Source organism: Pelodiscus sinensis, chromosome 2, assembly GCF_052426305.1.
Source record: "Pelodiscus sinensis isolate ZL-2025 chromosome 2, ASM5242630v1, whole genome shotgun sequence".
In the NCBI taxonomy this organism is placed as follows: domain Eukaryota; kingdom Metazoa; phylum Chordata; order Testudines; family Trionychidae; genus Pelodiscus; species Pelodiscus sinensis.
The window spans coordinates 85,370,365-85,386,451 of NC_143053.1; the positions used below are offsets into that span (position 1 = coordinate 85,370,365).

A 16,087-nucleotide genomic window follows, 5' to 3' on the forward strand; every position below is an offset into this window, starting at 1 on the left:
TTACACTGCAGGATGGGCATGTAACTTCCCAGTTCACCATCTTATACATGGACAGGTTCACAGTGAGTCCAGCATTCTCAAGGGCCTATCATACGTAATCCTCCCAATTAAAGATGTAAATCATGTTATCAATATAGGCTGCAGCATGTTGAATATATGGTTGCAGCACTTGGTCTAAGAAGGTGGTTGTGGTCCTATGGAGACCGAATGACATAGTTTGGATGGATAAAGCTGTCTTTTCCTGTGATTCCATGGTACAGAGGGATCTGCCAGTACTCCTTCTTGAAGTTTATGACAATGATGTATTTGGTCCCTCCCAGACTGTCTAGTAATTGATCCATGCTGGGTGGATAATACAGGTATCAAATCTCAAAGCTGCATTTACCTTTCTCAGATCAATACAGAAGCAGGTGATCCTACCGGCACAATGGGACTTCTCCATCCACTTCAAGACATTTCCACTACTGCCAGGTCTAACATGATTCACAGCTCCTCTTCCATGGTGCCCCACATCTTTCATTGGAGTGGTCCTGTGATCTTACAGACTGGTTGTCCTGATTTCGTGTCTGTGTTATGGTGGACCAGGTGTGTCAATTCAACATAGCAAGGATGAAAATACGACACGGAAGGCTTCAATTAGCTTTTGCATTTGGGCCTTCCACTTTGTTTGAAGCACTTCCCCCAACGGTATGACTTGGGATTCTGGGGTCAATGATGCTTGATGGCCTAGTTCAGACTCAGGTGGATCAGGTGTTATGAGGAGCATCTCTTGGTCTTCCTAGGCCTGGTGTGGTATACTTGAGTCTCCTTTTTCTTTCCTGATTGCCAGATGCATGCTGATTGATCCCACTTGTCTCACCCCCTCAAATGGCCCCTAACACCGGGCCAATAATTTTGACACTGAATTTGCCAGCAATAACAGTAGCCAGTCGCTAGGTCTAAATTCCCTTTGTTATAGATCTTTTCTTGGTTTTGTTGGGTTTTCATCTTTGTTGTTGTGCTGCCAGCTCTCAAATGAGCTGCTGCTGTTGCTCTTGCATGTTGCTGCTGCGGTGCCATCATCTGCTGTGACAGATGGCATTTTTGCTGCTGAGCTACTTTTTGCTGTTAGTTATCAGTCATCCCCTTTAACAGCTTCTCCAGGTCCATCTTTCTTCTGGCTCTGTCTGATGAGGCGAGATATTGGGGACAGAGGGGTTGGTATTCATCTTCTTCCCTTAACCTTCATCAGGGCTGGGACATGCTTCCCAATACCCTCCCCCAATGCTGCCTAGAGATCGGGCAAGGGCACAGCAGTATATCTCCCTCTTTGATGTCCCCCCTTTTTCATTATAGCTCTGTCTTGTGGGTCTGTCCCTTCTTTTGTAGCCCAGTCCCTGCCCAGTTGGCTCACGTGTCCCAGTTCACACCTTTCAGGTTTAACAGAAAAGTCTCTCCTTTGCAGTCTGTGTCAGTGTTATCAAGTTTTCGTCTATCCTTCCCCATTGCTCAAAGCAGAAGTCTGTTCCTTTCCACTGCCTGCTTCCCACTGAGCTGCTCTGTTTCCCTTTTTAAACTCTGCCTCCAGCTTGTGCTCTCTGTGCAGGTATAGTAGGGTAGAGCCACCAGGTCCAGAGCAGCTCCTTAACCCCTTATCCTTCCGTGTGGTGTTTTTATAACCAGTTACATGCCCATGGTCCCTTTCCAGAATTACCATGAGACTAATAAATACAATAGCCACAATTTGAGTGGACTTATAAAGTTTTAGATTTCTTTCTTTCACTGCGGAGGAAATGATTAGACAAACCACTTATTCCAAAAAATATAGATGGACACTAGTCATCATTATTTTCAATGAACAAACACCAATGTGAAAATATATGCGGCAAGTTGCAGAGCTATGTGATGACTCAATTTGACATGCACCTTTGATACCCTCTAAGAAGTCATATTTTTGAAAACTATGCTAATAATAAATTGAAGTACTGCATTTTTCACAACACACAAACATGTAAAAGGTTACTACCTTCCAAAGCATCCATTGCAGGTGCCCTCTCTTTCAATGTAATTCCAAAGACCAATAGATTTTCCATTCAAGGATGCTGCTCCCATGCATCCTTTAAAATGAGTCACCTTAACAGCAGGTGATTTCTATTAGAGAGGAAATGTATTAAATTAATACAATTAATATTAAATACTTTGGAACTTCTCCAGCAACGTTGAGTTCTAAGTCATATAAAAGGCAAATCATAACAGAAGAATAACAAAAATGTTTTAATATTAATAATTAGACTTTACATCACTATGGAGTTTTGTGATAAGTCCTTGACCCGTTTATACTCAATTTCATATATAACAACAACAAATTATAACAAGTCATGAAGGATAGGAAATGAGGAAAAACGGAGAAAAAAGGAAACGATTTAGTATGAATTAATACCTCCTGATCTCCTATGGGCTCACACTCAGCACTTCAGAATTGCTATTTTAAACACAGTTTCCTGAGACTTTTATAAGGAGAAGATAGTTCTGGATACCATTTTGCATCCTTGCCTTTTGTGCAGCATGCCTGATATTCCTTAGTCAGTCACTTCTGTAGACTATCCAACTGGTGTGATTATTTCTACTAAAAAAAAGTACTTCCAAGAGGATAAGAACCTTTTACAATATAGCATTTTCACCTTGATTTGCCCTCCAAGTCCTCCAACAAATATCAGTGTTGATTTGTTTACATCCAGTATAGTAGCTGTGCCAGGAGAAGTTGCAGATTTAGTTAAAGACTTCTGATTAGAGTTCATTTCCTCTACGTTCAAGGTACCGGTTTTCCCAAACCTGACAATCGCAAATGTGAATGGATTAAACGCTTTCAGAAGTTACTGTGCATGGTCTCTTCTTACTGTTGACCTACTTCTTGCATTGGGTAACTAAGGGTACGTCTACACTACAGCGTTATTTCAAAATATCTAATTTCAAAATATTTTGAAATAAGATATTTTGAAATAACGCATCTACACACAAAATGCATTTCGAAATAGCGGGTCCACACTGAGTGGACACTGATTCACATTTAAGGCCGGCTGGAACCAGGTCCAGCAAGGCATCAGGTGAGGAGTTACTTTGTGTGGCTGCTGCCTGAGGCTATCTGAGGCCTGTGCTTAAAGGGAGCCCCCAGGACAGCCAGTTCTCAGCTTTCCCTGCTTGCTTGCCTACCTCAATGAGGGACAGAAAAGCATTTTGTCTTTGTGTGCTCTGGTTGCCCTCACTCGGGATACCACGGCACTCTGCAACATAGAGCCAGAACTGCCCCTGGGCACTCTGGTGCTTCTTGTGGATGTGTTGATACAAGCCTGGCTGCACTTTCTGCAGGCTGCCATCCAGGAGCTCCATCGGGGGGCTGTCAGTATACAGGAGGCCCTGCGGGAGCACTAATAACTTCCCTGGTCTGTGCCTCATTCCTCCCTCACGTCCTTCCACTTATCCCTCCCTAACCCCCCTTCCTGATGTCAAATAAAATACACGTATTTTCATGAACACAAACTCTCTTTATTTAAAAAACTGGTGGGGGGGAGGAATGAAACTCTGGTAAGACTGAGGAAAGGAGGAGGGAGAAGGAAGGAGAGAGGGTGGGAGAGGGGATGGGGAAACTTGGGAGGAGGGAGCTGGAATGGGGAAGCAAGGGGAAGGAAGTGGGAGGAGAAGCTCAGGGCTCAGGGTTGGGGGTCTCGCTGGACCAACTTGATTTTCATGTGAACCTGCTCCTGGGTTCGCATGTGGCCTTTGGTGGCCAGGCTGGCAGCTATCCTGCCACAGACTGCCACATTCCCACATCTAGTACAGAGATCATGGACATTGGGGGCATCCCCCCAAACCTGAAAAAGGTCCATGATCTCTGCCCTGGACCAGGAAGGCTCCCGCCTTCTCCGGGCCCTGGCAGGCTCCTGGGAGCTGGCAGACCACTCCTGGGGAGCAGTGTAGGGCTGGCTGCCAGTGGCTTGCTGGCTCATGTTTTGGGGCCACTGGGTCAGGGGCAGTGACTGCTGGCTGGGCCAGCAGGCTTGGAGTTGGCACAGGCACTGTGGCCAGAATCTACCCCTTTAAGGGCTCCGGGAGGGGGGGAGGAAGAGGAGTGTTCTTGGTTGAGGCCAGAGTGGCCTGGGCACCCTGGGAAGGGTGGCACCCTGGGAAGGGCTGGAGGCCCCCTATTTCGAAATAAGTGTCTACACAGTGCTTATTTCGAAATAGCAATTTTGAAATTGGCGCGATTCCTCGTGGAATGAGGTTTGCCAATTTCAGAATAAGCCCTCCACTATTTCGATTTAATTTTGAAATAGCGGTTGGCTTGTGTAGATGCTAGGAAAGTTATTTCAAAATAACAGCTGTTATTTCAAAATAACTTTGATGTTTAGACATACCCTAAGTGACCAGCACACTTCCATGCTGTACTGAACCACACTTCTATGGTAGGTAAAAATTCATTTGAATTTGCTAGCAGAAATTGAACTTTCATTTTAACTTCAGGTTACAGAATACAATATTTGTGTTACCCACACTGATGGTGTCCTGGTCTCTGAGTAGGACTCATAGGTGGTATGCTAATACTAACAAATATTAATAATGAATGAATGACATCTCTGTTACCTGGTTATATGTATTCTTTGCCATTTATTATTGTTGATTTGAAGATTGGGATATTCCAGTCTTGTTGCTCCTGAGCCCACATCCCAAAGGAAGGCCACCTTACCACGTCGCATCTCCACTGCCAAGAAGTCACTCTGGAAAACAGTGATTCTCGCTTTAATGCACTACATGGGGCTATGTGACCTGATTTTGTTTCACAAGTTTCTTTCTAGATGGATGATGATAAAATCTCAACTCTGTTTCTAAAACTCCCTTTAGCTCAGTGGGCCACAAGATTGAAATCCAGAGGTGGGCAACCTGCAGGCAGCCCGTGCAGCCCCTCCTTGCGCCCTCGCTCACGCACCTTTTGTGCATTGGGGCACTGGAGCCCCGCACTTACCTACTCCTTTCCCTTCCTCCACACTTCTGTGAATTGCCTGATTTGCACTCCATCCCCCTGCCACCCATAGCTTGAACACCACATGGCAAGTTCTGGGAAGGAGGGCGCGGAGCAAGGATGGAGCACAAATCAGGTGATTCGTGGTGCTCCAAATGTGCTGGGAGGGCGGGGGGGGGGGGGGGGGGGGGGGGCAGGAGTGATTAAGTGCAGGGCTCCAGTATCCCAGTGCACAAAAGGTATGGGAGAAGGGGATAGAGAGTGGGCTGCAGGTAGAACCCCATCGGATTGCATGCAGCTCACAGGCTGCAAGTTGCCCACCACTGCTATATATCCTACCTTCATGGGCCATTACTAGGAGCCAAATCATGCCCAATGAAGGAAAAACTTGCAGTAGAACCAGCAAACTCATCCCTGTGGTATGTGTCCATTTTCTCTGCCCTACTTCTTCTCTCTTACTCCATGGAAAGACCTCAAAAAGTCAATGGAGAAATAACAAGAACATGATCCACTGCCAGGGAGTGCATGGAGCTACTGGGATGGTGGGAAGCTTGTTACTGTGCTGTCACTGGAGCCCTGCCTGATCCCAGCTCAAGCACCCTGATGAACGATGAGTCCACCCTGTGGAAGGAGGATTCCATGCAAGATAATGTGCACAAGAACACCTTTATCTTGTGTGAGCGGTATCCTGCTATCCCATCGCATGAGCAAGGACCTCAGCATATGACCCAGCAGAGCCAAATTTTGCTTCCTATAGAAGTGCAGGGGACCACTCTGGCAGAAAAACCAATGTACTGTGCAGGTGTGTGGTACAGATTGAGATTTAAAAGCAGAATTACTGGATCTGCTTCTCTCAGTCTCCTTGCTGGAGGGGGAGGGAGGGGACGGCATGTAAGACTCTGTGGAGTTTATTTAGTCTGGGGAAGAGGATTATTTCCCTGCTTCTCCCATATATATCTGCCCTTTCCCTAGTCTGGCCACTTAGTACAAATTAAAACGGAGAGATGGAAGTAAAATATATTAAATATTCAGAGATACACAACACCTTTCAGTGTTGTGAAACATTCACTAACTTACATTGCTGCTGCTGCCCAGATAGAAGAGGAGGTTGTCAGGTTCGGTTGTTTTCACATTTAATGTTAAGGTGTTGTAGTTAGTGGAAGAAACCTGGGGTTGGTAAGCACGAATACAGTCTCTGTCTGCTGATATTGCAACTTTAATCTGAGGAGAGAAAAAAAGGTACATCCTATGTACAGATCACATAGCACTAGAATACAGATACAGCCCTTGGCAAGCTAAATTCAAGCCACGTGCTGAGACAGGTTCATATGATTCTAACTATTTGTCAGTAAGATTAGCTACAAACACACAAGTATTGACTGGCTTGACATGAATTGAAAAAGTGATTTAGACTATATAGGATAAGGAAGAAAGAGGCACTGCAGAACCTACTGGTCATCCAATCCTGGGATTTAAAGCCAGAAATTCATCATCCAAGAATAAACCTTGAGCTTGAGACCCACATATAAAAAAATACTGTATTAATAACAACAAAAGATTGGAAGTCTTGAGAAACTGTGAACGGTCTCAGGAATAAAAAACAAAAACAAACACAAGAGAAGGGTATGTCTACACTACAAAGTTAATTCGAACTAACAGACATTAGTTCGAATTAACTTTGATAGGCGCTACACAAGCAGACCGCTAGTTCGAACTTAATTTGAACAAGCGGAGCGCTTAATTCGAACTAGGTAAACCTCATTCCACGAGGACTAATACCTAGTTCGAATTAAGTAGTTCGAATTAAGGGCTGTCTAGCCACTTAATTCGAACTAGTGGGAGGCTAGCGCTCCCCAGCATTCCCTGGTGGCCACTCTGGGCACCACTAGGGAAACTCTTCTGCCCCCCTCCCGGCCCCGGAGCCCTTAAAGGGGCACGGGCTGGCTACGGTGCGCCCATGCCAGGTGCAAGCCTGCCAGCACCCAGCCAGCAGACCCTGCACCTGGCACGGCTCGAGCAGGCTGGCGGCTCCCGGGAACCTGCCCAGGTCCGCAAGAGGCGAGCGCCCACCTGGTCTAGTGCAGACATCGTGGACCTCATCCACGACCTCCGCACTAGGCACAGGAAAGTGGCCGTCTAGGGCAGGATAGCTGCCAGCCTGGCCACCCAGGAGCAGGTCTGCATGAAAATCAGGGTGGTCCAGTGAGACCCCCGACCCTGAACCCTGAGCTTAGAATGGCCGTACTGGGTCAGACCAAAGGTCCATCTAGCCCCAGTAGCCTGTCTGCCGACAGCGGCCAACACTAGGGACCCTGGAGCGGATGGACTGAAGACAATGACCAAGCCATTTGTCTCGTGCCATCCATCTCCAGCCTTCCACAAACAGAGGCCAGGGACACCATTTCTACCCCCTGGCTAATACCACTCCATGGACCCAGCCTCCATGAATGTATCTAAATTCTCTTTAAACTCTGTTCTAGTTCTAGCCTTCACAGCCTCCTGCAGCAAGGAGTTCCACAGGTTGACTATTTGCTTTCTGAAGAAGAACTTTCTTTTATTAGTTGAAGCCTGCTACCCATTCATTTCATTTGGTGTCCTCTAGTCCTTCTATTATGGGAACTAATGAAGAACTTTTCTTTATGCACCCTCTCCACACCACTCATGCTTTTATAGACCTCTATCCTATCCCCCCTCAGTCTCCTCTTTTCTAAGCTGAAAAGTCCCAGTCTCTTTAGCCTCTCTTCATATGGGACCTGTTCCAAACCCCTGATCAGTTAAGTTGCCCTCCCCTCTCCCACCCTCTCTTCCCCTCTCCCATCTCCTTTTCCCAGTCTCCCCAGAGGTTAACCCCCCCCCCCCCCATTTTGTTAAATAAAGAGAGTTTCTATTTTTGAACACACGTGTCCTTTATTTTGTACATCAGGAAGAGGGGCTAGGGAAGGGTAAGTGGAAGGAGGTGAGGGAGGAATGGGGTACGAGCCCCCAATGGGGAGGACTGGGGTGGCTCTGCGGGCTCCTTGGGGTGGAAGCTCTCCTGCAGCTCCCCGATTGACACCACCCTGCCCCTGCCCCCCCCCCCCCCCTGCGGCAAGTGCAGCCGGGCTGATGGCCGAGTGCTGTGACAGTAGCTCCACGCTCTAAGTCCTAATCTGATGCACTGCTGGCACTGCTTCCGGCCAGCCTTAACCTCAGTTCAGGGCCCACTCAATGTGGACATGCTAGTTCGAATTAGCAAAATGCTAATTCGAACTAGTTTTTAGGTCTAGATGCACTAGTTCAAATTAGCTTAGTTCAAATTAACTAATTCGAATTAAGTTAGTTCGAATTAGTGCTGTAGTGTAGACATACCCTTAGGTGTTTACAATGAGGCAAAAAATGAAGTAGCTAAAAACCCAAATAATATTCATTTTGTAAGAAATATCAATCCCAGAATTTTAAATTACTAACAGAAATATCTAATTCTTTAGAAAATCTGTTTAGGAGCTATCTAAATTTTGAATTAATAAAGATACATTCATATGGCAGATTCTGACTCACAATTATCATTGTTACAAATACAGGGCTCATTGTTTATCTATGTTCTTTTTTTCCCCCTATCATCTCTCATTTTTAAGGGAGTCTCTCCTTTTAAAATAATCCTGTCATATGCCAGGAAGCAAAGATGTGTGTGAGCATCAGTCAAACATTGCTTTTGGAGCAAGGGCCAGGAGGGCATTTACACACTTATGTAAGGGAGGTGGTATGAAGTACTGCAATGGATTTATTGATGATTTGGTTAGATATGTGTGGCAATCTTATTTACAGAATTGATGTTCGTGCTATGATTCATTCAAGGAATCTCATCATAACCTTTTAAATCATCAATAAATCCATTGCAGTACTTCACACCACCTCCCTTAAATATGCCCTCCTGGCCCTTACTCCATTACTGCAGCCGGGCTGATGGCTGAGTGCTGTGACAGCAGCTCCACGCTCTAAGTCCTAATCTGATGCCCTGCTGGCACGGCTTCCGGCCAGCCTTAACCTCAGTTCAGGGCCCAGTAGTATGACAGGATTACTTTAAAAGGAGAGACTCCTTTAAAAATGAGAGATGATGGGGGGGGGGGGGAGAACATGGGGAAAGAATCCCCACTAAAGCTCAATGCCTCATTGCTCTGTCAAACCACAAAGGCAAAGAGATCAGAGCTCATAGCCCAAACTTAAACCAAAAGCCTCAATATTGGTATGATATTCAACACCAATAACTTGTGTGATTCCAAATTAAAACAGGATGGGTTAAAGAAGGTGGGTGCAAGATTTTTCTCCCTCTAAAATATTTTGTTGTTGTTGTTATTATTGAGGAGGCACAAAGGAAATGGTTTGAAACTGCAGAGAAGAGGTACTTACGGATGCTGCCTGTTTGCGGGCCTGACTGATGAGCTCTTTAATTTCAGACAGATTTCTGCTCAGGTTCTCTTCCAGCGTTTTCAGAGGTTTCAGCCTATCAAATAAAAGGTTGGCTTGTGCTTCCACTTCCTTAACTTGTCTTTCAGCTGAGGCTGCTGCCAAAAGAATGAGACGTTCAGACAGGTTGAGAGGGACGTTCATTATTTGTTCCTAGAATTCTTTGGCGAAAATGGGATATTTGAGATAATTTTTTTCAGTCGCTTTAAATGTCAGAGAGAAACATTTTTATAAAAAGTGAGCCAACAGCCCCCATGGGGCCCAAGGTAAGGTGTGTGGGCTGGGTGCCCAGCTCTGCGCCCCAGTAGGGTTGGGGCCTGAGGCAGAAGGGAAGGGGCCTTGGGCAGTTGGCTCGTAGCACTGCCGAGACGGTAGTGTTTCCCCTCCCCAACTGCGAGGAGCGGCACTCCAGCGGCAATTCAAGAGGGCCTGGGACTCCAGCTGCCGCCATAGTAGCAGTGGGGAGAGCTCTGGACCCTTTTGAATCTCCACTCCCAGGGCAACTGCCCTCTCCCATCGGCGGGATTAAACAAGCATATACAATTTCAATGTATTCAGTTTAAAAGGGAAATCTATAGATAATGAATTTTTATTTAGCCAAGCGTCCTGTCAGTCCATCACACCTATCCTTATTTTAATACTACAGTAATGAAGTTTAAGTATTAGCATCATTTCAACATGCATTGATATTTCTCCAGTCCCATGAAACAGTGAACTTACCAGCTTTTGAAGACTCTATTATAAGTTCATTGGTTTTCCTCAATGTGTCATTAACCTTTGACAGTACAGAAGAAGTGTTTAGCAGCTTCTGACTGAAGTCCATAATGTGGCTTAGGCCAGCAACAGCACTTGTGTTAGCAGACACAGCCAACTCTTTTGCTTTAAAAATGTTGACACTGGTATCTAGAAGATATTTACATTTAAGGATTATTTACATATCCGATGGATCTGAAAAATCATTTTTCTTAGACGTTTCACAGAGTCATGTAAGTAGAGAAGGCAGGGCCAGGTTCATAACAAATATTTCAGGCTAGAGAGCACAAAGTAACCACCCTCTACTCCAGCCCCACTCCACCCCTTCCCAAACCTTTCCCCTGCTCCATCCCCACCACCTATTCTTGCATCCATTGTACTCCTTCCCACAAGCCACCTCCCCAAGAGATGCAACCTGGGGGATTGCAGGAACATGGAGCAGAGCAGGCTGGGGTCAGAGCCAGGGCATTTCACTACCAGTTGCCGCAATGAAGCAGAGCGACCTGACTGGAAGTGGGTAGCAGAGTGGAGCAGGCTGCTGGATCTCCTCGCTTCCTATGGCTCCTGCCATGTCAGTGAGTGTGTGTGTCTGGGGGGGGGGGGGACCCCTCCTGCCAGCCCCGCTCCATGACCCCCACATAATCTCCCAGGCCACCCTGGTGCCCATGGGCTAATATCAATATGAAGGATCATCCTGTGGATGGGATGGCTCTAATAGCAAATCAGACAGAGTGGAGACCAGCTTCATCACCCAAATACAACATGTCTCTTTCTCCCCTACATATTACAGCTTTGGGGAGAGAAGGAGAGCTGGCAGGACAAGCGACTGTGTCACCTCCGTGCCTACGGCAAGGATTCTGCACTGGGGACCTTCCAAGGTTAGTGTCTGGCTAATTAAAAGAGAACGAACCCTAAGAAATTCAATATGAGTTGCAATCAAACAGTTTAATTGTGGGGGCTATCTTGTTTATTGCACCCAATGTAGCATGTATGATTAATTGCCCTATGGACAGGTGGCGTATGTGTGCATTCGGTGCAAGGAGCTCCTGGCCCTCAGAGACCAAGTATGGACTTAAGGCCAGAGTGGCTGAAATGGAGGAGCTATGGGAGGCAGAGAGGTACGTAGATGAGGCTTTCCAGGACACTGTAGAACCGTCCCACATCTAGTCAGACAGCCCATGTGCTGTTAAGGAAGATGAAAGGCTCAGGGAAGGAGAACATCTGGAGCAGAGGGAAGCCATCCCATAGTTCGGACCTTCCTTCCAGATGTTATTGTGGTATCCTCTCACACTGGGAATACCTGTCCAGGGAAGGGAACTCCAGTCTTTAGGAAAAGGTAGGTGTTAGTAATGAGAGATTGATCATTAGAAATATAGACAGCTGGGTTTGTGATGACCAGGAGATCTATATGGAGACTTGCCTGCCTGGTGCAAAGGTTGCGGATCTCTCGAGACATCTAGATAGACTTGTCTAGTGCTGGGGAGGAGCTGGTGGTTGTGGTACATGTAGGTACCAGTGACATAGGGAAGGGTAGCAGAGAGGCTCTGGAGGCCAAATTTAGGCTGCTAGGAAAAATATTGAAATCCAGGACCTCTATGGTAGCGTTCTCTGAAATGCTTCCAATTCCATGCGCAGGGCCAGGTAGGCAGGCAGAACTTCAGAGTCCCAATGCATGGATGAAATGATGTGTAGGGAAGAGGGGTTTAGATTTATTAGGAACTGGGGAAACTTTTGGGATAGGGGGAGCCTACACAGAAAGGATGGGCTCCACCTAAACCAAAAGGGAACCAGACGCTGGCACTTAACATTAAAAAGGTTATAGAGCAGTTTTTAAACTAAAGGCTGGGGGAAAGCAGACGGGTGTGGAAGAGCACGTGGATTGGACAGAGACATCTCTTAGGGGAGGGTCTATTAATATTCTCTATGGATATGTCTACACTGCAAAGTTAATTCGAAATAACAGCCATTATTTTGAATTAACTTTAATAGCGTCTATACATGCAAACCACTATTTCGAATTTAATTCGAAATAGGGGAGACCTTACTTCAAATTTGATAAACCTCATTCTACGAGGAGTAACGCCAAATTCTAAATAGCTATGTGTACACACTTAATTTGAAATAGGAGGCCATTCTGGGCACAACCAGGAAAACTTACTCTCCTCTCCCCCAGCCCTGGAGCCATTAAAGGGGTAGACCCTGGCCACAGTGCCTGTGCCAGCTCCAAGCCTGCCAGCCCAGAGCCAGCAGTGGCCACCGGGGCCTCTGACCCAGTGGCCCCAAAACATGAGCCAGCAAGCCACTGGCAGCCAGCTCTCCACCGCTCCCCAGGAGCAGTCTGCCAGCTCCCATGAGCCTGACAGGGGCCGGAGAAAGTGGACTCCTTCCTGGTCCGGAGTGGAGATCATGGACCTTATTCAAGTTTGGAGGGGATGCACCCAACATCCATGATCTCCACACTAGACGGAGGAACGTGGCCATCTATGGCAGGATAGCTGCCAGCCTGGCCACCAAAGGCCACATGTGAACCCAGGAGCAGGTTAGCATAAAAGTCAAGTTGGTCTGGCGAGACCTCCAACCCTGGGCCCTGAGCTTCCCCTCGCCCTTCTTCCCCTTGCTTTCCCCTTCCAGCTCCCTCCTCCCAGGTTTCCCCCTCTCTTCTTTCCCACTCTCTCTCTTCCCCTTTCCCACCTCCTTTTCCCAGTCTCCCCAGAGGTTCATTCCTTCTCTCCACCCCGGAATTTTGTTCAATAAACCCAGTTTCTATATTTGAACATACGTGTCTTATTTGACATCAGGAAGGGGGCTAGGGAGGGGTAAGTGGAAGGACGTGAGGGAGGAATGGGGTACGAGCCCCCAGTGGGGAGGACCGGGGAGGCTCTGAGGGCTCCTCGGGGTGGACGCTCTCCCGCAGGGCCTCCTGGATCCTGATTTGGTCCCTGATGGGCCCCCCGGATGGCAGCCTGCAGCAAGTGCAGCCAGGCTGATGACAACGACCCCAAGAGAGGCACCGGCATGCCTGGGGCAGCTCTGGCTCCATGTGGCTGAGTGCTGTGGTGTCCCGAGTTCGGGCACTCAGGGCACTCCAAGACAGCTTTGCTGTCCCTCATCGAGGTAGACAAGCAAGAAGGGAACCCTGAGAACTGTCTGTCCGGGATGGGGGGTAGGGTCCCTTTAAGCACAGAGCTCAGTTAGCCTCAGGCAGCAGCCCCACACACTAATTCCTAACCTGATGCCCTGCCGGCACTGGTTCCGGCCAGCCTTAACCTCAGTTCAGGGTCCACTAAGTGTGGATGTGCTATTTTGAAATAGCAAAAACACTATTTTGAAATAGTTTTAGTGTATAGATGTGTTATTTGGAATTAGCTTAATTCAAATTAACTATTTTGAATTAAGTTAATTTGAAATAGCACGGTAGTGTAGACATATCCTTAGTTCTAGTCAGAGGAGAAGATGGAAGATAGTAAAGTATGGGTAAGATCAGATGAGAAACAATCGAATAAAAAAGAGTCATTAGGAAATGGCAGAGAGATAAACAATAACAAATTTTTAAAGTGCTTATACACAAATGCCAGAAGTCTAATAGTAAGATGGGTGAACTAGAGTACCTCATATTAAAGGGGGATATTGATATAATAGGCATCACAGAAACTTGGTGGAATGAGGACAATCAATGGGACACAGTCACACCAGGGAATGAAATATATCGGAAGGACAGAACAGGTCATGCTGGTGAGGGAGTGGCAGTAAACATGAAAGAAACTGTAGAATCAAATGAAGTAAAAATCTGAAATGAGCCAAAATGTTCCATAGAATCTTTGTGAGTAGTAATTCCATGCTCTAATAATAAGACTATAGCAGTAGGGCTATATTTTTGACCACCACTGACCAGGACAGTGATGGTGACTATGAAATGCTTAGAGAGATTAGAGAGGCTATCAAAATAAAAAAACCTCAGTAATAGTGGGAGATTACAACTATCCGGGTACATGTCACCTTAAATGACTGTTTCTTGGAGCAGCTAGTTCTGGAAACTGCAAGGGGAGAAGCAATTCTTGATTTAGTAGTAAGTGGAGCACAGGATCTGGTCCAACAGGTAAATATAACTGGACCGCTTGAAAAAAATAGTGACCATGATGTAATAAAATTTAAAATCCTCAGCAGCCTATCACTGTAGCATTTAATTTCAGAAAGAGGAACTACACAAAAATGAGGAGGTTAGTTAAACAGAAATTAAAAGGTACAGTGACAAAAGTAAAATCCCTGCAAACTTTCAAAGACACCATAATAGAGGCCCAACTTAAATGTATACCCCAAATTAAAAAAAACACAGCAAGAAAACCAAAAAAATGCCACCGTGGCCTATCAACCAAGAAAAAGAAGCAGTCAGAGATAAAAAGGTATCATTTAAAAAGTGGAAGTTAAATCCTAGTGAGAAAAATAGAAAGGAACATAAACTCCATCAAATTAAGTGTAAAAGTATAATAAGAAAAGCCAAGATTGAAGAGCAGCTAGCCAAAAACTCAAAAAGTAATAGCAAAATGTTTAAGTTCATCAGAAGCAGGAAGCCTGCTAAACAACCAGTGGGGCCACTGGATGATCGAGATGCTAAAGGAGCACTCAAGATGATAAAGTCATTGCGAAGAAACTAAATGAATTATTTGCTTCAGTCTTCATGGTTGAGGATGTTAGGGAAATTCCCAAACCCGAGCCATTCATTTATTTTATTCAAATCTGAGGAATTTGTTCCAGATTGCAATATCACAAGAGGGGGTTGTGAACAAAATGATAAACTTAACAGTAACAAGACTGTTACAAGACTGTTAATTTAGTTATAAATATTCGAGAGAGAGATCTTGGAGTCATTGTGGATTGCTCTCTGAAAATACCCACTCAATGTGCAGCAGCAGTCAAAAAAACAAACAGAATGTTAGGAATCATTAAAAAGGGAGATAGAGAATAAGACAGAGAATACCTTATTGCCACTATATAAAACTTAGGTACGCCCACATCTTGAATACTGTGTACAGATGTGGTCGCCTCATCTCAAAAAGGACATATTGGCAGTGGAAAAGGTTAAAAAAGGGCAATGAAAATGATTTTAGGGTTTGAAATGGGTCCCATATGAAGAGAGATTAAAAAGACTGGGACTTTTCAGTTTAGAAAAGAGGAGATTAAGGGGGAATATGATAGAGATCTATAAAATCATGACTGGTATGGAAAAAGTGAATAAGGAAAAGTTATTTATGATCCCAAAATGTAAAATCTAGGGGTCACCAAATGAAACTAATAGGTAGCAGGTTTTAAAAAAACAAAAGGAAGTTTTTCTTCACATAGACCACAGTCAACCTGTGCAACTCCTTGCAATAGGATGTTGTGAAGACCAGGACTTTTAACAGGGTTCAAAAAAGAACTAGATAAATTAATGGAGGTTAGGTCAATCAATGGCCATTAGCCAGGATGGGTAGGAATGGTGTCCCTAGCCTCTGGTTTGTCAGAGGCTGGAAATGGATGACAGGAAATGGATGATCATTTGATGATTTTCTGTTCATTCCCTCTGGGGCATCCGGCATTGGCCACTGTTGGAGGACAGGATACTGGACTTGATGGACCTTTGGTCTAATCCCGTTTGGCTGTTCTTATGTTCTTACTGTGAGTTTAAAAAGTTTATATCAGGCCAGAAATGAAGCCTCCATTTTGAATTTCTTACTTTATATAATCTTCAAATAATAAAAAATTAACTATAAATTTTAAAAGAATAATCTCAAGTTAAAAACAGAAAAAGTAAAAGGACCAAATAATAATAATAATGCCACCCAAGGGTATACAGCAGAGTAAGAAAGATGGTTAAATGCAAACTGAGAGTGAAATCCTACTGATGAAAGTCTTAGGCAGGCC

The 16,087-nt window shown here is 45.4% G+C and overlaps 1 protein-coding gene across 3 annotated transcripts in view; it reads right to left on the minus strand.

Moving 5' to 3' along the window:
* LAMA1 (laminin subunit alpha 1) overlaps window positions 1-16,087 on the minus strand; it is a 163,067-nt gene that overhangs the window by 30,833 nt on the left and 116,147 nt on the right. For 2 of the 3 annotated variants that reach the window (XM_075920946.2, XM_089776301.1), the window contains exons 43-48: window positions 10,157-10,339; window positions 9,380-9,534; window positions 6,071-6,214; window positions 4,618-4,751; window positions 2,661-2,811; window positions 2,006-2,130 (exon numbers count right to left, since the gene is read on the minus strand). In XM_075920946.2, the coding sequence (XP_075777061.2) occupies window positions 2,006-2,130; window positions 2,661-2,811; window positions 4,618-4,751; window positions 6,071-6,214; window positions 9,380-9,534; window positions 10,157-10,339 (892 nt within the window). The remainder of the gene's footprint in view (window positions 1-2,005; window positions 2,131-2,660; window positions 2,812-4,617; window positions 4,752-6,070; window positions 6,215-9,379; window positions 9,535-10,156; window positions 10,340-16,087) is intronic. The other variant, XM_075920947.2, reaches the window with a different exon arrangement.